Source organism: Labrus mixtus, chromosome 13, assembly GCF_963584025.1.
Source record: "Labrus mixtus chromosome 13, fLabMix1.1, whole genome shotgun sequence".
In the NCBI taxonomy this organism is placed as follows: Eukaryota; Metazoa; Chordata; class Actinopteri; order Labriformes; family Labridae; genus Labrus; species Labrus mixtus.
Window position 1 is genome coordinate 12,091,660 of NC_083624.1, and position 24,042 is coordinate 12,115,701.

Below are 24,042 nucleotides of genomic sequence, written 5' to 3' on the forward strand. Positions count from 1 at the left end.
ATGACATCTGAAAGGACACTAACCGCAGATCTGCACGCTCTCGTCAAGGCCGTCCTCGCAGTCGTTCTCCCCGTCACACAGCCATTGTTTGGCAATGCACTTGTTCTTGGAGCAGGCAAACTGGTTCCATAAGCATGAGGAGTCTGCAGAGGGCATATGGAAAGAAATTCCGATGCTATAAATCAAACAAAGTGAGGAGGAAACATCAACAACAACAACAGCAAGATACCCTATAGAAGGGGAAAAGTATTTTTAATCAAAACCTAACTAGTGAGCTGCCTTCTATTTGCCCCTTGGCTTGCTTGTTTCTCTGTAGTTCTCTGCTTAGAAGCATGCATTAGTGTTGCTGCCACACAACAAAACTGTAAATATATGTTTTTCTTTTCATTGCTCTCTCAAGAGTTATCTTAATGAGTTTCTGTGTAGGTAAATAAAAACCCAATTCATCCAAAAAAATGTCTTCTCTTTTAACAACGCTCTTAACTAGCAATTATTTGGATTTATCTCGTTTAACATTAAATAAACTAGGCTGATAGTGGTGACAAGAAAAACATGGGATGTCAACTAGGGGTGCAATGTGCTTATGACTGTGAAAAAGCCATTGTGTAAAATGTGGATATATTCGTAATCCGCACCGAGTTTGTGTCTCTGAGCCACCCACTCTCCCTAGGGAGTAGTTCTGTGGTCTCTTTTTCTCAGATGTCAGGACTGGCAAAGTTTGCCAGAGCTTTGATGAGATGTTGAGAGAAGGAAGGGGGGATGTGTGCTCTAGGTCACACTGCAATACAAGGAATTATGGATCCTACCAAGGGGTGAGGGTAGAGATGGGGGAGGGGGGGGGGGGGGTCTCACACAGCGTGTGTCGCTTTCCTTCCTGTCAGACTTTGTACATCACAACCGCTTTACGTGCACTGATACGATGATGTAGGATAAGGAGAAGATAAACATTAAATGGCTAAATCTGGAAACCGTGATTATCTACAGTTGGTACGTGATTCTAAATTTGCACTTCAAATGTGAACAGCTGCTTCAAGTGTAAAACAAAAAAAGCAGGTCTACAGCCCATTAAATGTATCAAAGAAAGGCTTTCATGTCTCATTTTCAATAGATTTCCAAACAGAAGAAAAGTGTATTATGCACAGTGAAGTGACAAATGACTATTTCCTCTAATCAGATGTGGAATTTGAAATGTCTGAAATGTAATGACATTTTCCTCAAACCACAATGCCTTTGCAGCGAGATTATCTGTGGCTGGAGCTTTTTATATGATAATTAACTCAGTGGAATGGGAATATTGTCTATTTGTCCTGAAAAAGCTATTCAGATTTTCTCCAGCAGTGTGGCATAATTCATATCAGTTCTGATATAGGCACATTTGAAGCATGGGATGTTATCGTTTCACAGAGGCACAAATTACGTTTTTCTTCTCGATAAAGGACTAGAAATAGTGTTCATGTGTTATGAATCTCTCCAACAACATTCATGGCCCATTTAGAAAATGTATCAGATAACTCGAATAGCATTAATGTGGAAAACTGAATATGCTGCTGAACTGCCTTCTTCTGTCTGTTACTGAAATGTGAGCAAAGGTGCTGGTTAATTATACAGGGGGAGAAAACCAGACAACTACGATCTGCAACATCCTCGTCGTTTACCCGAAAAAGGAAAGACATGTCATTCCTATGTTCATGTTTTATTTATCATGATGTGTTTCTTTTCTAATTATGCTCTAAACATGCATCTTCTTCTACATACACAAGAAAAACGTCTGCTTGAGGCTGTACTTAAGATGTCAGCATGGTAATTTACTCTTCATGAAAATTATAACAGACCTTTGTCTAGCAGTCTTTCAGCTTAGTGTGGTAACATGCTATCTATTATTAGTGTCTTGGTTCTAAACCAAAGTACTTGAAGAAATAAGACCTGACCTAATGCTTGATACCAAGTTAAGTAATAATCAAAAGTTATATATGTTAAGTAAGAGGAACGTGACTATTAAATTCACTGAAATCCAATCAAAAGTTGTTGATTGATTTCAGCCAACACCACAAAGATAAATAGCATGTTACATCACAGGCTAAAAAAAACCACACAAGTTAAGACAAGGTCGGAGAATACATTGTCTGGGGATCTGAACGCGTGTATAAATTTGAGAAACATGAGAAAAAACCACTTCAATAAGTGAAAATGTTCACCTTCTATTTTCTGAAATGAAAACACCTAACGACAAAGAATTCATTATCTTGGAAGGAAGGGAATGTGTAAACATTTTTTTTTAGCAATCCATCCAATAGTTTACTTAAAGCAACGACATGTAACTTTTCCACCTAACAATAGTAGTTTCAAAGGTCCATCTGATAGACAATAACTTTCTACAGGGAGAATCGCTTCTCGCCCTGGTTGCCCGTTTACTGCACTATGTAACTTTGGCATCTGGCCGGGGTCGACTAGCAAGAAGTGCGTATGGCTTAACGGCACGAGTTCACACGCAAGCCAAGTTGCAGGAATGCAATTAAATTCCCCATTGTCTTTGAGTGAGATGCCCCCGTTTGTGTTTGTCTGTTAGTGGGAAAAAGCATGTCTTTGGAGTTGATAATCCCAAACAACAATGTTACCTCACTCACTTCACAGACACCTCTAACCACTGACTACTTCATGACTTCTTAGACTTTAATAACACACACCATACACTCTTACCACGGGACAATACAAAAGGCTGATGACTCAAAGCAAGACGGTGAGCAAGTTGACACTGTTTGTATGAGTGTGTGTGTGGACTACTCCATCAGATCTAATTACCATGTGCAAGTGTGTGACCTAGATGAAGCTGAACAGCCTCTTTAACCACCTACATTAAAGCACCAGGTCGATTTTGCTTTGATGCCAAGAGAAATGACATGCTGCTGGCTATGTGGGCAAGCTGTTGGTTCTGAGGGGAAACTATTTCAGTCCGTACGGTGACTTAAATATGATCCTCCTGTTTAATTGAAAATATCTCTACTTTTGAATGGTAATGGTCATGGTAAATTCCGCATTCATTTATATGGAACCAAATATAAGTAGGAATGCTCTTAGTGCATCTGGTGAGAAGTGTGTGTAACTCTTTTACATATCACTGCTTTACACTGAATCCACATCTCCATATTCAGTTTGACCTTCTCCGTGACTGATGGTTCATTAATTAATATCTGCAGTGAATGTGCTGTGTATTATAAGTCAAATAGAGTGGGGAGAAAACTTGCATGTTCAACAGCCTCACTTAGAATTTCAGGGTCAGAATTAGACTTTCAAACAAGCAGCAACCCCCACTTGAGAAATCTCGAACACACAATAAGGGGGGAATGAAACAAAGTGAAGGGAAATTGCCTTGTGGCATGATAAACAATCATCTCTTGTCTCTCAGTCTCCTCTTTATATACTGTATGTATTATTTGTTGCGGGGCCTGGATCTATTTAAATAACAAAAAACATTACAACAAATAGCTTCTTGTTAATGGAATATAAATATCCTTACAACCGCCAGCAGAGTTGTGCACAGCAACCGAATGCCTCATCTATTTCTCCCAGTTAGAAAACAAAACATCATTTCAGTTCAATATCAAGAAATGTCTCTATGGGAGGTAAAAATGTTTAGGTTTACCACACTGGAACTCATCGGCGCCGTCTTCACAGTCTTTTTGGCCGTCACAGAGCCACACGCTGGAGATGCAGTTCCCACTTGGACAGGCAAAATGGCCTTCTTCGCACTTCTGCCCATGAGAAACTGAGATGAACAACAAAACGAAGTCATTCCTCTGAGCATTACAAATGATTAAGGGCATTATCTTTTCCTGAGCTCACCCTGAACCTCTCATTCCTCTGTCATAATCATCGCTGAAAGTGAGATCTCACATAAGTCGTTTCTAATTGAGGTTGAACATCTTAATCTGCTTTTGTACATGCATAAAAAAAAAAGGTGTGATTTCATGTTAGGGGCTCACCCTGACAGTTGGTCTCATCAGCATAGTCGCCGCAGTCATTTGCACCATCGCAGATCCATGAAGGGTGGATGCACAGTGAGGTGGAGTTGCAGCTGATGAAATCTTTTTCTTTCACCCCCAGCTTGTAGAAGTGAGAGCAGTCTGTGTGGTCTGAATACAAAGCACAGCAACACAATGGCTGTCTTATTACAATGGAAGGAATGGCGGCGGTAAGGGGCGACAGGGGCAGGAATCAATCTGATCTGAGTGAAGAGTACACATTGGAGGCACTGGATCGAAGGCTAAAGGACTTACTGCAGCTCTTCTCATCTGAGGCATCTGCACAGTCAATGACCTGGTTACACCAGGCTGAGCTGGGTACGCAGCTCCCATCCTTGCAGGAGGATTCTGACGAGCCACACGTGACATCTGGGGGAGAGAATTAGCATTTCAAAAAGATAACAGAACAGAAACGGCACTCAAAGACTCATACAGGTATAGCTCACAACAATAAGCGCCTCTTTCCGGGGCTGGTTAAAATTAGCTCTAGGTTGCAAACTGCCAGACAGAAAAAGATTTGGTTGAACTGCCTTACACGATAAACATTGCCAGAATGTCACAACCCTCTTAGTGCTTAGTGATCACTAAGTCCCGCTTAGTGATCAAGACAGGTGTAAGGTTTCCTGTTGTTAGTTTATTAGACACTTCAGAATGGCTCCGGTCATTTATATCTCCACAATATATTATCATTATATAGCTTAAATAAAAAGAGGATTCAATTGAATGGAAATGGAGATATGCTGATTATGCCTCATTAAAAGAGAAAGCATGTGGCAGGAGATGACACATTTATATGAAAATAAACTTTGTCTTTAAATCCTTAACTGCTGAGTTGAAAGGTCAACAATAGTTATGAGAACACCAGTGTCTCCTAGAGGGTTTTCATTTGGGTTCATGATCAAGAGTAAACAGGCCACAATATCCTCCATCTTTTACCAATAACAGAAGTGACATTAACACAAATGGACTTTGAAGAGATTATTTCACCATCAAGGTCAGTGTTTCCCACAGCCCTATATAGTGAAGGAGGCCACCTTAACATGTCCTCTCCCCCTTAACTACAGATGTAGAATAATAATCCCAAATAGATTTAAATACTCCTGCGTCTCTATGTGCGATTTCGGGACACATTTTCTGTACAAATATGAAGTCAATTTAGTCTTTTAAAATGTATTTTTCATGCTAATTGTTACTGCTTTTCTTTGTAAATTGTTAATAGTTCATTGTGCATGGATACTTTGTTTCAGATTTGAGTTTTCTCTGTTTCATCTCACCGTGTTTGTGTTTATCATGCAGGTATCGGCTGGTGGTTATGGCTGACAAAAATCAGATCAGAGATTCACGTCAGTACTGTAACAGCTTGCTGTAGTCTGCGGCTGCAAACTTTAGACAAACAAACTCCATCACAGAGTGCTATGTTCGCTCCAAAAAACGGAAGATATAGCCCCTGAACAGAAGCGCCCCCTTTGGTGGTTCGCCTGACTCACACAGCATGCGATGCAGCCGTGACCAGTGCAGAGACACTCACACATCAACTAAATGAACGGAGTGTGTATGTTAAGTGTTCAACATTGTCAAAGCTTATATGAGATAAAAGAACATGTTACTGTAAATAACTACAAACAGAAAATGACAATTTTTCTCCTTTTGCAAAGTTGACATCCTTGATGGGGCGTAACATACTGTAAAGTGTTATTGCAATAATTCAGCTTTTCATATTACAGTCAGTTGTATTCAGAGTTTTAAAAGTACATTCTTAGGGAGTTCAGGTTTATCTAACTGCTTGTATTGTTTATTATAATTGTTCATTTTTATTATTAATACTTTTTTATTTTATTGTATGCTTTGTTTCTTTGTTTGTATTTATTTAGTGTTTCATTTACATAACCCTGAAGGGTCAAAACAGAATTAGTCAAGCCTTATCTAAGGGACACTAAGTACTTTCTGTGCTCTCTCAAGCTGCTTTTACAGGTGACTGCTGGGCCTGTCTTTGACTCTGTGCACTCGCTGTGATCTTGGGGCTCATTAGACAGTAAAGGCTTAGCACAGCATGTGGCCCAGTGTGCCGTATTAATAAAGGCGTGAGTGTGACTGGATCCTGCCCTTGGATTGAACAGAAGATCAAACGGCTGCGACTCACTGCTGCAGAAAGCTTCATCCGAGTTATCCCCACAGTCGTCGATGCCGTCACAGAAACGACTGATGGCCACACAACGCTGGTTGTAGCAGGGCCTGAAGCCCTTTCGACAGCTCCTGTTGACTGAACACAGTTACATTCATAAATTTGATAGAAACGGTGAAGTACTTGCAATCAAAAGTGACTTATGGAAGGAGCTGTTCTATATAAAAAAAAACTCATATTTTTTTCATAATCTACTGTACATCATCTTCATATGCCTGAGAAAGCAGTCGGGAAGGGCTTCTTACCACAGTATTGCATCTTCTCATCTGATTTATCTTTGCAGTTGGCGATTCCGTCACATGTCAGCTGGTAGTTAATGCACTCACCATTTCCACACTCAAATTCAGTGTGGATGTTGCAGGAGGAATTTTCTGCTGCAGAGAAAAAACAGGGATGATAACAATTCAGAATGTTACAGTATAGCTATTCAGTGTTAACTGAATTGACTTCATTCATTCAGGCAAAGAGGCAACATTTCAATTCACACTGTAGTGTTTGGGTCAACATTTGTAAATCTGCCATTACCCATTTACACTAAAACTTATACTTAAACATAATGGGACTGTGCATATGCAACCATATTGAGATATACAATTGGTAACTCATTCTCATATGATCAATTACACTGATGTTAAAATATAAGTCAAACCAGTACTGCCTGTTTTCCTCTATCACAACACCCAGGCTTTAATGCAGTGCTTCTGAGTAACTTGCGGAAGAACTTTACTCATTATTGGAGGCAAGGCATCGTCAGAATGCTTCTGCCCGGAGAGGAAACTGTGATTCCCTATGGTTTCGACTTTCAGTTGTCTGCTCAAACTTCAGTAGAACCAAAAATATATTGGGTGTTTTTTTTTTCTCTGAGCTGCATCAACTCTGACTTCTGGAATCTTTACCAATGTATTGCCTTGCAAATGTGAAGGGAAAGCAGCTGTTTATGATGTCCTGTTTGTGTCATAACATTCAAAGAAATCAATACAGAGATATCCAAGGTTCATTTAACAGCACAAACTGGGTTGTGTTGACAGAAGCAAGGTTACCCGATGGATTTAAATGCAGACCATGAACTATTTACAATAACTAATCCATAAGGAGTGCTATTACAATCAATAGCTGCTTCTGAAAATGTTCAAGGGTTAGCATTTGTGGACCTGGTATAATTCAATTGAAAGCACCTCATGACTTACACACGCATCTGTTGTCGTCTAACAGCACGCGCTCTCCGCGGCAAGTGCAATTGACCCTTCCGTCGGGGGTCAGGAGACAGAGGTCACCGCAGCCTCCATTCAAGTGTCGGCATGGGGACAGCTCACCTTCAACAACAATCACACAAAACTGATTAGGCGGTCAGAAACAGTCAAAGTAAAAAATCTTGATTGACACTTCTCTTTTACATGTGGACGTCTGAGATGGTCGCATACTTGTGAGTGTGCATTACATCAAGGCGAATCTACATTCCATATAAACGTTTTTTTTCCCTACCTAAATGGTTGTTGAATGTTGCGTTTGCTCTTTTGCTCTGTCACCATGCCTGATCTTTAATAACATGTAATGAGACATCTTTACTCAGATAAAATAAATCCTCTGCAGTTGACTTTTAAATCTCCAAATGGGCACGACATTGTTGGTCGACTTAAAACCAACAGGAAATTGAGTGCTGATAGCCTAGCGGTTGTGTTGTGCGCCTCATGTACAGAGGCTGTAGTCCTCGTCGCAGGCGCCCTGGGTTCATATCCGACTACGGCACTTTGCTGCATGTCATCCCCTACTCAATTCTCACAACATTTCTCTCTCTTCAGCTGTCCTATCCACTAAAGGCAAAAAGGCCCCAAACATATAGCTTTAATTTATGATTTTTAAACCCACAGGAAATAACATAAATATACACAAATAGAGGCTGAAAACGTTTTACTAAATGAAAAACTTCTAATCTCGACATATTTTAATTAATAACGTGTTTTAATGGCCTTTGCTTATTCTAACTATTATTTCCCTGACAAGTAGCAAATTCATTAGAATGCTACATATTTTGTCTTTTGTGGAAGTGGTGCAGTGTAAAAAAAAAAAAAGGTGTGGTAGCTCTGTGGAAATTGTGTATTTCCCTCAATTACAGCAGACATAACCCTTAAAACAAAATGAATCGCTTGGATAGTCCTGCAAATATAGAAAGAAAATAAGCAAAAAGATGCAGCATCAAGTTCAAGTGTTAAGAGACAGGCGTGTCCACTGGAGACCTTTTGTTACTTCTTGCCCTCCAGCTATAGTATTTTATTCATGGGAGGAAAAAACAACGTTTCTCTGTTTTGTGGCTCAGGTTAACCGCTTGAATTAATATTAATACTCAGGATATTCATGACAAAGAAATGGTAATAAGAGGTTAATACCAAAAGGATAAACTGCTTATCAGAGCCATCATGGCTGGTTTCTGCACATTATGCTGTAGAACCACAGCTGTGGCCATGCAGGTCGTAGGAGGTGGTTATTTTTTCTTGATGACATAGACAGGAACAGAAGGACAATCAGCATTCTAGTCCAACCATTGGGACACGCTTAAGCCCACTTGCCTTTGTCCTACTTGTATATTAAACTTCTTACCAGACTTTAGAGACTCCCTTAACGACATAGGCCACTTTTATTTATTACCTCTGGAACTTAAGCTTCTAGACACTGTAAATAAGACCACATGTATTTATCATTTGCCCTGTTTTTGTACATTAAGATGAGAGGTCGCTCTAAAATATCTCAGTCTTTATAAGTACAGACTGTATAATATAATAAATCTATAAATAAATAACTTAAATGAAACCCAGAAGCTTTAGGGGGATTCAGTGTATAAGGGAAAGAAATAACTCTTGTTTTCATCCAAAGACCCTGTTTCTACTGATCAATCACACTGAAGCGGTTTTGGTCATATGAAGACAGAATGAATTGACCAAAACTCAAACCCAGAACCCTTTAGCTATTGCATAATAAGCTATGTTTTCTTTATATGAATTGTTTTTACTTCATAACTACTGAGTAGGATCACTTCAAGTAAACATTCAGTGCAACGTACTACTTGACCTTGAACTGTTTTTTTTTTTTTTTTAATCTTGCAGCATGAGTCATCAGCAAAATAAGCTTTTTGCTAAACTCAATTAGACCATGTAAATATCTGCTTTAAAACATGCTCCTGTCCTATTATATCAGAGAACAAATCCATAGTCAATCCTTGCCAAAAAATATGTTTAGGTCATATGCTTGTATATTATTGCTTTTTTTAATCTCCATTTTGTCTATTTGTTCTTTTGATGTCACAGGAATACAGAGTAATACATTTATAGCAGCAGATCAGTTTAAAGCTAATTTCCATAGTAGATGTAATGTATCAGGGCCACCGACCTTTGGTGGTAGACAAATTGAAAGAGGACGTTGTGGTGACTCAAAAAATTACACTTTGAAATACTTAAGAAAATGTATTAAAAAATGGCCAGGCTTTTTAAGATATATCAATGGGAAAATGTAATACCGGAGGGGTAATCCCGAAGGCATGCACCAAACACAAACAACACATGACGCATACAAAGACTGGAGCAGATAGCATAGTATCCTGTAACATCCTCTCTTTGATTTAGTTAAAAGAACAAACAGTAACGTATTCTTTTTTAGCCACTGCCAATGAGAACCCAACAAATTGCAATCACATCATTACAAAAATACTTGCAGAGACAATACAGTAAAACTAAGCTTATATTCTAGGTGTTCAAATACTCACAGTTGTTTGTATCCCTTGCAACAGCGATAATCCCCATTGGCTGATGAGGTATATCTGCTCGCAGTACCTTGGTGTCACCGCCGGTGTACTTGTTGGATCGTAGCACAGACCTGCGGGCCCAGTCTGACCAGTAGATGTAATCTGCATAGATGGCCAGCCCAAAGAAGTTCCCAGGTCCTGATTTCACTATGACCTAAACATTGCAGAACAAACCACTCAATCAAGGGATTTTTTCAGTTTAAGGCTTTTGAATTAACAAAATCCTGAACCCTTGAAAATAATGTGGACAACAATATTTTGACTCATTAATCGACACGTCATCCCCCCTACCGCACCCACATGACTGCTTAACCCAGATGTTGGGGTAGTAAATGACAGTGTCATTGGCCGGGTGGCAGGAATCCATCAGATGTCTCCTTGTGGAATTCTCCAGGCTTGTGAGCCGATGTGTGTGTGTTTTTGAGGGGTGGGGGGGGTGGGGTGGGGGGGGGGGGGGGGGCACAGCAGCTCTGTACTCTCGGCAATTAAGTGGGACAGGCTTGTAAGCAGCATCACATTAGCCCTGTGCCATACTGGGATTAATAGGACAGGTGTTGATTAAAGGAGCCCAACGTGTGTGGAAGCAACAACTGGCCGACAGGCGAGTGAGAGACAATGACAAAGACACAGAGGGGAAAAGATAGACCGCCAGATGGGAATGGAACATATTGATAGGAAATGAGATTTGGGAGACATTAAGTGTACAGCCAGCAACACATTACTTTGTGCTGAACTTGTGTTTGGGATAAATGAGAATATATTCCATCCATTCTTATCAGTGTCTCACTATTCAACAAGGTTTAAATTAAGCACTTAAACTGCCATGTCAGTAATCAGTACACTGTTTGCATCAATGAGCGTCTGTTTTGCATGGCAAACATAAAATGTCTTGAGGACGCCCTTCAGACATTGAACTCAGAAGACACTAACCATTCCCAGACAGCTCTCACTTTATATTCCCTCTCTTTATGGTTAAAAGGGCATCTTTCCCCACTGAGCATGCTGACATCTTCCCTTATAATGCACTCTCTCGCTGCCCTTTGTGAAGCTCTGCCTTCATTAACAACATAGGTCTCCACTCTCAAAATGGCACAGGGGAGTGAGCTGTGCCACAGCTCTTGTTCCTCTGTCACCAACCACACTGTCAGCATGTAATGACACTGCAGCAGCGAAGAGGCATAGCTCCAGGATTCACATGTAATTTGACTGTTAGAAGCCTGGTGAATAGGCATGATTATAAACCTCCTGCCTCGTCATATGCCTAGCAGAAAAATACTCATCCTACCAGTAGGTTTACAAGACTGTTATTGCCCATTTATTTATGTGAGCTACTGATGGAGAACAGTTAGCACAGAAGGCTTGTGTTATAACGCAGTGGATATCTCGTTTTATTTTCTGCAACAAAAAAAAAGGTCTGCCACTTTATTAATTCTCAATTCAAAATGTAATATTAAAAATCCAATGTATTGGTAAATGAAGTTTAAATAAAGAAAAGGAAACAAGATCCGCACACCCAGAAGCTCCCGTTTGAAAGACTTGTTGAACAGGAGCTTCTTGAAGTGCGGCTCTTGTTTGCTTTTCGCTTAATCTCTTTGTGATTTTGGATCCAGCAACCACTCAGGGATGTGCGTGTCTTTTAATTACTTTTAATTTAAGTTTAAATACAATCACATTTCAAGCAGATCATGTGACTTTTTTTTAAATTGATGGTTCATCAACTGTAAATTGTTTTTTTTGTTTGTTAATTTTTCGGGACTCATGTATGGACAAAACAATCCAATATAACAGAAGTTCAAGATTCACCTTTTTTTTTTTAACTGGATTTAAAATATACACTTTATTATTTGTCTCAGTGAAACAATACAAAGGGGAGCCAAATGTAAATGGGGTGCATGCATAGATGGTATATACAGTAGGTGCATGCTCTTCCAGGTGAGGGATTCCCTTTGTCTAAAAAAACAAAAAGTGGCTTCATAACAAATGAGCATTATTGACTGTTGCTGTCGAGAGTTAAACATGTATGCTATTTTCCACGATTGCCTTCATTCTTGCGTCTTTTGCTGTACACATAAAAAGCCTTGAATGTGTTTTCACAATCTGCCATATAAAACCATTTGGGTTTCCTTTATCCAGTTATGCCATTATAGGAATGTAGCTGAAAAATGTTTTGCTGCATGAAGCCCATCAGATCACTTTCAGAAGAAATCAAAATCGAGAAAAAAAAAAAACTTAACTGTGAAAGAGTCTCAAAGTGTCTTGTATTTTTTCGATTGCTTGTTTAATGATTTTTCACAACCACAGCTTAGTTAGATGCTGAACATGACAACCAGCTAGCTGTATTTAATTTACACATTTTAATTGGATTGGAGAATCTGCACCCAGAGCAGTCTCATTGCAACGCCTTCATTAGCAGGACTAGAGTGCAGCAGGGGCAGGTAGCGACCCAAAGGTGAAGGCTTACTAAACCTTGTGAACCCGGCTCGGCAAACATATGGGTAACTAATTGAGAAGGGTCAAGGTGCTGAGCCGCAGCGGTCACAATATCCATAGCATGAAAGACCATCTTTTACAGTAATCTTTTCACAGTTCATGTAAAGATGTTGGGAGGATATCAAGTTGGGATGTAATTCATTATAAATCAAACTTTTCATGGACAAAATAAGAACAGCCCTCACTGAGCTTCATTGTTTGAGAGTTACTTCTGTTACTAAGGAACCATCTGTACTATAAGAGATAAAAGAATCAGAAAGCACATTAAGGGGTATTTTTCAGATCCAATTTGCTGCGTTGAGGATTGTGTTCAGGAGCTCAATACGGCAAGTGTGGAAGATTCAGTGGAAGATAAAAAAAAAAAAAAGGTTCCATTTCTTTTCAAAGGGTAGATTAATCTCACAGTCTGTCCCTGAATATGTTGCTTGTTTCTAAGATATTTATAACATCATTTAAGTGTGAGACTACATATGGGTGTTCTTCAGAAACATTCTTTGACAGGGATTTCAAAAGAAAAACAAAATGTGAAAATCAACACGGGGGGGGGGGGAGGGGGTTATCATACTCACATGTCTGCTGGAACCATCATAGTCACATCTCTCAATTTTGCCAAGGGTTCCATCTGAAAAGAAGAGCTTCTCTGCCTTGTGGTCAATGGTCAGTCCATTGGGCGTCAGGATATCAGAACTGATGATAATCCTCATGTTCTTGCCTGCTAAGGTGGATCTCATGATGCTAGGCCTCTGCTCATTCCAGTTTGTCCAAAACATGAGGCTGAAATGGAAACGGAAACAATAGAGTTCAGACCAATCTTGTCCTCAATAATATGGAAATTGTAAGTGGCTTGTTAAAACCATGGCTACTTTACCTAAACTCTACACAAACACGGCAGCAACAACTACCATTCAGATGTGTGCAGTCATTAATAAATTAGGAAGCAGGAATGATTTATTTTAATTACAGATACTCCATCAACAATGTTCTCTGTTAACAATATAATTCCAAAGAGGACAAGACCTCTATAGTCTGTTGTTAGCTCCTCCTATGACCCTGATGGTGCTCATAGCTTTTTGTTCAGTTTTATTAATTTTTTCTGAATTGTGTGCCGTGCTTGCCTTTATTGGTGCCTTTATTAGACCAGCTTAAGAGAGACAGAAAATGTTGGGAGGAGATAGTGTGGGAAGACATGCAGCAAAGGGCGCCGAGGTCAGATTTGGACCAACAGCCACAGCAACAAGGACTACAGCCTCTGTACATGGGGCACGTGTCATAACAACTTGATAATCCAGCGCCCCAAGATAGTTCAGTTTTAAATTGATTAAACAAATGAACACCATAGGTTGTAAGATGTATCCACACTCCACACTGAAAGGACTTCTTAAATGTGGAAAAAAAACTAGATATTAACAAACTACCACACACTGTAGATGAATAGTTTATATCGATGTATATATAGGTTTGAAACATGCATGCAAACCAAGTGATTTAAGAGTTGAAAACGCTTAATATATTTTGAAAAACGTATGCTGCTCCTGGCCTTTAACTTGATACTACAAAGAAGAAGTTGTGGAAGTCGACTTTAGTGCGATAAAAAGGTTTCTAGTCAGAAGTCACAACCAGGGACTGCAAATGAATCACTCGAGTATGAATTCTAATTATCAGGGTTTCTGGCGTGGGATGGATACAGTGCCAAATTGCCAACCAAGGATCCAAGGATGTAGTCTGAGGTCAAGAAATTAATTTAGTAAGTATAAAAGGAAGTTCAAGATACTCACTCTTTTCAGACTGCTCACAGTAACACTTTTCTTTTCATGAATATGTAGACCTACGTGAAATCTGAACTGGATGTGACAGGAATACTGAAGTGCTATTTTTTTTAACCACAGTAAAACACCTTAACCCCGACCTCCTTCTGAATAAAGCTGAGAACACTGGTACATTACATATTCAAAAATCTATGTATGCAGCTAAAAGCAGATCATAACACTTACACCTGAAGTGTTAAAATGATCACCAGAACGAGATCTAGCTCAGGGTATCTGAAATTATAGCTCTGGGCAGCACAGTGCCACAAAGCCTTGGCGCTGAATGGATGCTTGTTTAAAAGCCACCATCACGACAGTCCAAAAGCAGCAACTGTGTCTAATGGTGACAAAAATAAACTAAATGAAAAAAATACAACCTTCCATCCATGAATCTTCTTATTTTTCAACACATCCCGACATTGTAATGTTTAGTAATTACTAAACATGTGGGTGTAACGAAGCTGTGAAACCGTCACAGGAAGAACACATAGGGGGGATACATCTAATAAGGTCATTGAAAAGTGCCACCTTTTAAAAAAAAAAATTAAATAACCCGTTTAAAAAGTGAAAATGACTCAATATGAAAATGGCAGTGTTATACTCAAGGCAAAAAAAGGAAGGCTTAAAAGCAAGCACAGCACAAACTTAAAAGCCTGAATTGATGTTGCTGTTCTCAGGCCCTGAAGGAGACAATTCCATTATTCTACATTTCTGTAGCAGTGAGCAGTAGACTCTCTCTGAAAGTCAGAGCTCTCTGTACCCGGGGCAGCACAACAACAATACATTCCGTGACTATATTTATAGATAGGTAAACAAAAATATCTTTAAATCAAAAAACTAAAAGGGGTCAATGGGATTCTGAAAAGCAACAAGGGGTATTTCATTGTTTACATTTAACTTCAAACAGATATTATAGATTAAAGGTGTTTGTATCTAAATTAATTAACAGACTTTAATTGAAGAATTGTTGTGAAATGCATCAAGCAAAAGCTTCTCTATATCGAAGAGAACAGGAACAGTCAGTATTTAATGTTCTTTAGATGATTGAATAGTGTTATATTTTGTATATTGTTATATGCTTTAAGACCACTTATCTCAGCTTTAGGCTTACAATCATAAATCGAAACATATATAAATGATGGGGCTGTCTGCATACCAATGAAAAGCAGACAATCTGAATTTATGTTTCAGTATTAGGGCTGGAAATATTTGGAGGTCTCACGATTTGATTTCGATTCTTGGGGTCAGTAGTTGATTCAGAATCTATTTTTGATTCAAAACGATTCTGGGTTCATGATTCATGATTCATGATTCAAAGTCTATGTTTGAATAAGTACATACTTCAGGATCTACTCCAGTAATCTATGAGACTGGCTGAATTTCTTGCTGCTCTTTTTGGTATTCTTCTGAGTTAAAAGCTAACCTTAGCACTTAGCAGGGAGTGAATGATTAGCCCAAAAGAAAACCAATTTTTGGAAGTTATGAATCTATTTAAAATTTCAGAAGATAATAGTTAAATAGTTTTTTTCCCCACCTCTACTCAATATAATTATGATTTTTACTGTATTAATTATTGTGAAGGACAGTGTCATGGGTCAAATGTTTTTGGATGAATTGCCTGATGTGATAATGTTAGAATGGAGAGAGTGATGAGTGTCCAGGAAGAGCTACTGACTTCTGACACTCATCCAAGGCCAGGACGTGTGGGTGGTCTTCCTCAGAGAGCGTGACCACAGCCTGCCGGCTGAAGGCGCCAGCTCGTTTCTGGTCCAGGGTTTGTCTGGTGATGGTGGAGGTAGTGGAGCTGGTCCAGTATAAGGTGTCCCAGGCCCGGTGGTAGGCCAGGCCCTCTACGGAGCCTACATCTAAAACAACAGAGTCATAAGATCAGTGCTCAAGTTCAAAATAAGTAACCTCTTTCAGACATCCTAGAGAAACATCTTTTAAGAAAACAAAACTTCAGACCGCAGGGAACACATTAATATGATGTTGTGTGAACTCTTGGTAGTCAAATTAGTTAAAATGAATATTAATTATTGTTACTGGTTGTTATAGAATTGGGGTTATGTTTCCTCTTGACAAGAGAAACAATTTCAAATCTCACTACACAGGACAAATAGATATTTGTTGATGAGTGGTAAAGGATTGAATGTGTTTTCATTGGGAACCAATTACCTAAACACAAAACATGGGAAGACCAGCAGCCTCTCTGGTTGGTTTAGAGAGTGACTAACAGAGAGGGAAAGGCTGGTCATAGTCATGCTTTAATTTTATTATTATTAATAATAATAATAATAATAATAATAATAATAATAATAATAATAAATTAGACTTATATAGCACTTTTATAAATACTCAAAGACGCTTAACAAGGAATAACAACCAAAACAAAACAAAACAAAACAAAACATTGAAAACAATGCAACGAAGAAATAATGCCAAAGAAGGAGTATGAGAGTTGAGATTGTTTTTTTCAAGGCAAACATATCTGAGATTACCTTATAAATAAGAACACCCCTATTTTACTATTCACATCCATCAATCTAAAAGACGATGGTTAATATAACCAAAGTAACACAGCTCCATGTACATATATATGACTACTGGGCTAATGGGAGCAGTATATGTACAGTGTATGTTCATGAATGAAGCCGTAGACTGGGGGTTTGTTGCCATTGTTTTCTGGCAGTGGAAAATTGAAGGAAAAATACACAAACATACTCTATATGTTGAAAAAAAGTGAAACCAACAGGCAAGAAGTAAAAGCCAAACCAGTACAAAGAATAAAAACTCCACATTCCCAACACAATCTAGGAAATAAAGACCTCTAAAATGTGTACTAAAATCAGATTAAAGAAGCGTTGATAAAGCTGTAAAGGAAAACAAGGCTACACCTCGCTGAAGATATATCATTTTTTTCTATTGAATTTATTAAAAAATTCAAGAAAGCTTTGCCTGATAGACGCTGAAACCCTTTGCTGTAACTAACCCAATCTGACTGCAAGATATGGAACTGGGTTTAACAGGGATTTGGAAAGAATACCTGGATGAAAAAGTTTTCTCTTGCATGCTTCACCATGTGTATCGCCTCTGTGTGCAGCTTCATTTGATTATTGTGTGACAAAGAGAACATGTATCAACGGGATTGTTTGCCCAATTCCATCTTTTTGTTACTCGTATGTTCTTGCGGACACCTTTATCTGTCTTTGCAGGCCCTAATTTGTCTTAATGGGGAACATGTGGACAATGATAGAGAGCGTGGCTATATCCCCTCATCTAAAATCCCCATAAACATGCAGTAGAATACTTTACACACTACCTGAGTCAGCCGATCACTAATTAATAGTTTGCAATAAAAGCCGTCTGGCAGCCTGGAGTTCCTCACAATTTTTTTGGCGGGGAGAGGGAGTAATTAATGGGGGACATGGAGTTTAATTAGGGAAAAATGGATGATTAACATCTTCACCTTTCCTCAATGACGGGATGCAGGAGGAAACTTTAGAGGGAAATAGAAGAGTCTTGCTTTTTTTGTACAGTGCAGGTTAAAAAGATGCCTGAAGGTAGTGTTTTCACAAAAGACGTGTGAACCAAATGGACAAAGTGCTTTTACTCAACACCAAAGAAAAGAGCTAATGGGCCTCAAAGACAGCTCAACATTTTTATACAATGTTGCATACAAATGAACAATTTGTTTCTGATTTCTCAAAAATCTACATAACCACGTTTTATGGATTCAGAAAATCTGAATTGCATTAATTATTCATAACACTTTGATTTTTCATTTCACAAGTGACAAAGTGTGAAGGACACTTCCATATCCAGACAGATGGTTCCAAATAACGCTTGTTCATTTCGAGAAGCTCGATAAATAAGCAGAAAGTTCCCACAGCAGGGGTGTGAGAGAGGGATAGCGGGGGGGAATCAGTAACACTCTGCTAGTCTCCTGCTAGTGTGAGGAGGGGGCGAGAAGGTGCTGAGCTCTACTCCCAGAAGGAACTTCACAGAATGGCAGAGGATGCTAGCCGAGCAGAACAGAGGCTTTTGCTGTTCATCTGACACTAGTCATGCTTATCGAGACAGGACTGACTGAGACTTAGCGAAGGAATAAAGAGGGATTGGTTTCATAATTCAATGTGTGAAAGTCAGTGAGCAGAGCAGGGTTTCAAACATAGGAATCATACCCCACTGATTTAGTATTAAGTGGTCTTTGCAGAGGAGTAACAGCAGTGAAGAAAGGAGAAATGAAGGAGGAATTTGATATGTCCAGGTAATGTAAACAATGCTTTTTTTGATTTTTTTATTCTTAACAAGGTTGCCCCATATGATTAAAACTGTAAATCATTCATCTTCTGAAAAAGAACGCCAAAACAGAAGCACAAGCTGCATTCACTGGTCAGTGTCCAAGCTGGACCTGCTCAACCATAGTGCCACGGTGCACCATAAAACTATGTTGGCAGCACTCACATCCCAATACACATCAATGTGGTCACACATGAGAGAAAAGTAAACAGACTCTGGAGCTTCAAATATGCTTTGGTTAGCAGTTACACATGTAAAGGACAAGTGAAGCATGAGCCGTTATGGGGCTGTTTAGACAGCTGTATTGATTAAAATCGATGCATTCCTTTTCCATGAAGAGCACAACAGATGGATGACTTTAACCGCGGTAGAAACATACCAACTCATCCGGTACAACAGTAAGGCAACCCTTACTCAACTGCAACAACAATATCTGTGCAAACAAGCCTGGCCACCATGACTGTGGGAAATATGAAGCTCTTGTCATTGGCCTTACAGTGTGTATGAGAGTATGTGTAGTGGGGACGTTAAGAGGCATAATAACATACAGAACATGTAAAAACAAGGTAAGATTGTGATATATATACTTACTTTCTGCAATAATAGATCTTCCTGTCCAGTCATCATTAATCACCTGGATGTTTCCAAAATGGACGTCACTGAAAAAGATGCGGTTTGTCCCAGCTGCTGTCTGGCTGTAGTCAAAGGCCAGGGCTATGATATTCTTAAAAAAAGCAGGATTTTCAAAAGGCTGGACAGGTGAGTTGAGGTCGTTTTCGTCTGAAAGGTGGATGCTTTTAAGAATGGTCCTCTCAGAGTAGAGTAGATAACCTTCATAGCGCTTACAGGCGAAGCCGTCCTCTGCCAAGCGTCCATGGGCGCAGGAGCAAGTCCGACGACCACTGCCCAGGTGAAAGCACAGCTGCTGGCAGCCTCCGTTGCTCCTGGCGCAGGGGTTCGTGCCTTTAAAAGCCAAAAGACTTTTAATAACTGGTTTGCCTCAAAACATTTTCCCAAAACAATCAGGTGTAAATTGTAGATGAAAATAACATTTTTGAGTGATTGCAATACCACATCATATACAGTATATGAAAAAAAAGTATTTAATAGACAGCAATAGTGTATTAAAGCTGCAAGGTTGAAACATTAACCTTTTTCTCTGCCTCTGTTGAAGACTGTTACATCCTTTAAATTGACCCCCAGACCACTCCTCATGTTCACGGCATCACTAGTGTCAGTTTTAAAGCCACGTCGGATCGAACCGTTGGAGTGAGCCCTGAAGAGGTACAGCGGGAGAGTGAGTGGACAAAAAGCATCCGCATCTTCAGTGAGAAAGGGTAATGAGCAAGTTAGACAGATAATAGGACAGATATTTTTTTATAGACAGACGTACATCAAAACCCAAGTCTGAAGTCATCCAGTCCAAATGTAAAGTCCAATATGTAAAAAGGTTTGAAATAGATTTACTGTTTTTTTCCCCATGTTGTACAGGGGAGAGGATACGTTGATTGATCTTTAAGTAATGCAACCTTTTTTAAGGCATAAAAAACAGACAAGGTGTATAAAAGGCATGAGGCTACCAGCTTCATGTTAGAAATAAAGTTTGATTAAATTTAACTGTGCCTGATTTCACAGAATGGTGAAGGAGGATTTCCCTTGCTTATGACACTAAATTCTACCTTGGGAATTTAAAATAAATAGGCAATGACCTTCACTGTGAGGAACTGCTGTTCTTAATGTTTTCCTGTGAGACCTTTGACGGCAAGGGTTATTATGAGGTTATGATTACAGGCTTTGCAGGCCGGTGCATGTGTTTGAAAATAATAAATTACCTGTCAGACCAGTAGATGTAGGGCCCAAACACGGCCACTGAGAACAGGTCTACGTTGGCCACTGACAGTACAATCTCCCGGCTCTCACCTGTCTCAAGGTTGATCCTCTCGATCTTATCTGTGCGGGAGTCGCACCAGTATAATGTATTTTCCTGCAAAGTAATATGAAAATGCATATCACTAACGAAACCTCTTGGGCAAAGTCATTTTCATATTTCACAAAAGAGATGAGATAGGAAGTACAGTATATAGAAAGGGAGCAGGAGAGGTCGGCGATGGCGTTTGTGCTTATGTGTCAAACTGTACCTCATAGTCTATAGAAATTCCATTGGGCCACATGATGCCTGAGTTGACCAAGGTAACTTGGTCCGAACCATCCAGACGGGATCGACCAATACAGGGGTTCTGCCCCCATTCAGTCCAAAAGAGAAATCTGGCCAACACAGAGGTGAAACGCAAACACACTACGTCAATTGAAAAAAAAAAAAATCACTGCTGATAGAAGATATTTCAAGTTCTCCTCTAAGAAAGACAACTCCAGTGTCTTTGACTTTGACCTGTGTAGCATCAGTTTGTGCATTTTAAGTGTTTTACGATTTTTGCGAGCGTTTTTTTTTTGCTACCAATCATTAGTGTGTCAAAGGTAAATGTTAACATGTCCCCTGCCTTGTATAAATGCTTAATAGAACCACTGGTCCACATGTGCACTACAATTGTGAAAACACAAACATGAAAGCACAAATAAAAACATGGTCTACCCTTTCTGTGGATGTACAGCGATGGCCCTAGGCTGATCAAGCCCATCAGATATGACCACTGAGCGGTATTCACCATTCAGACGGGAGATTTCTATTAGATTGAAACCATGGTCTGTCCAATACAGGTTTCCTGTGAAGAAAAAAAAAAAGCAATAACAAGGTGTGTAAATCCAACAGAGGTTTATTTGTCCTCCTAGGCACAAGACACATAAAAGAGATTACATCAAGAACCCACGTCTACTACAACTCATCTTGCACACAAATGTGATGATTTTACAAGGAGGTTACTGAACATTTTCAGATGGCATTAATATTATTATTATTTTGGAATTTCAAATCAGACCCCTCCACTTTTAATACCAACCAGCAATCCAGTCAACAGCAATGCCTTCCACCCGGCTAATGCCCGTGGTAATGATATCCTCCCTCCAGGTCTGATCCCGTTTGGCCCTGGATATTCTGTTCAGGCCCATGTCTGTCCAGTACACTGTGTCATTTCCTGAAAAAAAACATGCAATATAGTTAATGATAAAAGAAAAGTGATGATGGATGCAGCTGCCGTTAAAGTATTTACGCCCTCAAAAAAAAAAGAAAGCAGCTCATGAAACCACATTTTACTGCACTACGGCCCATTTCACCAAATGTTGTGTGGGACTATAAAGTATGATGCGGAAATACCCACACAGTTCATCCACAGCTCTTTGTTGACATTCAGTGCCTGAAAAGGAAAGGCAACTGTCGGCCAAATTTTACAGGGCAATATATTGCCTCATGCAAAACATGGTGTGGGTAAAACTGTTATGGACCCTTTCTGATTTTATAGCCATATTACAAAGGTATATAAAATAGTACATCATTTATTTATGGTGCAGTCTTCAAGTGCATCTCAGTGCATGCCTGTCAGCTTGGCTGTGTGCAGGTTGTTAGGAGGTTAGGTAGCGTTATGTTTATTTGCACTTTCTTGTTCCTGCTTCCTTCACACTCTGTTAAGACGCAGCTCACATAAGACAGAAAACAGCTGCAGGGCTTTCATCTGTTCTGCTCTGGCAGCCCGGCTTCTCTAATGACATGTAAATGATGTGCGTTAGGTATCAGCTGCTGCTCTGGGATGGGCTTAGTAATACATTTGCATGTTCACCTGCACAAAGTAATAAAGGGGAGGACAGACTGTAATCGTGTCCCGTACTCTGGCCATTTCTGATTTTGGCTTGAACTCAGCATAATTACTTTTTTGCTGACATCAACTGAACTAGGCAGTCAGAAGGGGACAAGATTTCAGTCTCTTTTTATAGCTTTACATGAATAGACTGACTCATGACAATTACTTGTTTAAAGATAGCTCAACATGTTCAGTACAGAACAGGATTTAATGTAAAATGATTCCAGATTACATGATCGACCTTTGTAGTATAGATAAATACAAATAAAATGCCATTAAATAACTTTAAATGTCACTAAAACAATATTAAGGTTAATGGAATTGAGCTTGTATAGCTCTTTTCTAGTCTTCTGACTACTCAAAGTGCTTTACACTGCAGGTCACACCTACACATTCACACACTGATGGTAGAGTCTGCTATGTAAAGTGACCATCAGAAGTAACTAACCCCAGTCATATAAATTACATTCATACACTGCCGCTGAAGCAATGTCCAATGTGTCCTTGGGCAAGGAATTCAATCTTGAATTCCTTGTCCAAGGACACATTGGACATGTTGTTGCAGAACTGCAAAACATGCAGTTTTTTATCTGCTGCTGCGTTCCGATATTATATGAAGAATTTCTGCAAACCCACTGTATATCAACCTTTGTATGAACTTAGCATGTTTCTGTTTTCATTTGTGTGTATGCAATTTCCTTTACATCGCTTTTGTTATCATGCTTCAGTGGCACCTTATTATTGATATGGAATGCTGTGAGTCTATAGTATATTCATAGCGTTTGTTATATCATATCTATCAATTTTATCATGTGTTGGCTGAAAGGATTGCAAAAAAACACAACAGCACAGGCTATAGGGATCATATTCTGCAGTGCCTGTTACGGTGCCTTCATTTGATACAATATCTTTGGAATTGCCTGAATAGCAAATGTTTCACAAACATGTTTTCTGTTATTCAAGCTGAGGTTTCCCTTTTATGTAAACTTATTACACTTTCACTATTCCCAGAGGCAACAGACCATTGTTCAAAGTATTACAAATATACCGCCCCCCACACATTGTTATTAATATTGAAAATAAGACGATTGTAATGTAGAAAAAAAGAAGTGTAAAAGTGTATCACTGTGTAACTTAGCTATACAATAAAAACATGTTGCAGAGGGTATATGCTCACTATTAGCATGTATAAAGAACTTTTGAGTTCGCAAAAAAAAGTATTTTATTAATTTAATTTTAGGAAAAAAAAGGATTGCATTGGCATCATCATGTGTATAATACAGTTGAAACTGCTATAGCCCCCCCCCCCCCCGTTTCTTGTGTTGTATTTTAAAATACAAAACTCAATTCAAACCTCTTGCCTCCCCATTATCACTAATGATCAGCTAGTTTTCTATTCTTCCTATTTTTTTGCGTGACCGATGATTGTTTAGCTCCTTTTTGATCATGTGAAAGTATTACAATGAAGGGTTTGCTAGATCATAAGGACAAGTAACAAAGACCCCATTAAACTGACGAGCTTCACATGTCAAAGTAAATAATAGTTCAAAGTGCAAAGTTAAAACACAATGGGCCTCATTCACTAATATATGCATAGAAATGTTCTAACTCTGCATATACAATAAGTGCATACTCAAAATCGCAGATACATGACATGTGCGCATCGCCAATTTTGTTCTCTCCACCTTGCGTATGCTAGTGAATC

At 39.2% G+C, this 24,042-nt stretch overlaps 1 protein-coding gene across 1 annotated transcript in view; it reads right to left on the reverse strand.

The window, feature by feature from the left end:
• lrp1bb (low density lipoprotein receptor-related protein 1Bb) overlaps positions 1-24,042 on the reverse strand; it is a 267,014-nt gene that overhangs the window by 54,842 nt on the left and 188,130 nt on the right. Inside the window, exons 36-51 of the mRNA XM_061053736.1 lie at positions 21,543-21,677; positions 21,179-21,308; positions 20,727-20,853; positions 20,421-20,572; positions 19,740-19,864; positions 19,180-19,551; positions 15,965-16,154; positions 13,054-13,258; positions 9,956-10,148; positions 7,389-7,514; positions 6,447-6,575; positions 6,160-6,279; positions 4,275-4,388; positions 3,981-4,130; positions 3,641-3,763; positions 24-143 (exon numbers count right to left, since the gene is read on the reverse strand). Of these exons, the coding sequence (XP_060909719.1) occupies positions 24-143; positions 3,641-3,763; positions 3,981-4,130; positions 4,275-4,388; positions 6,160-6,279; positions 6,447-6,575; positions 7,389-7,514; positions 9,956-10,148; positions 13,054-13,258; positions 15,965-16,154; positions 19,180-19,551; positions 19,740-19,864; positions 20,421-20,572; positions 20,727-20,853; positions 21,179-21,308; positions 21,543-21,677 (2,511 nt within the window). The remainder of the gene's footprint in view (positions 1-23; positions 144-3,640; positions 3,764-3,980; positions 4,131-4,274; positions 4,389-6,159; positions 6,280-6,446; positions 6,576-7,388; positions 7,515-9,955; positions 10,149-13,053; positions 13,259-15,964; positions 16,155-19,179; positions 19,552-19,739; positions 19,865-20,420; positions 20,573-20,726; positions 20,854-21,178; positions 21,309-21,542; positions 21,678-24,042) is intronic.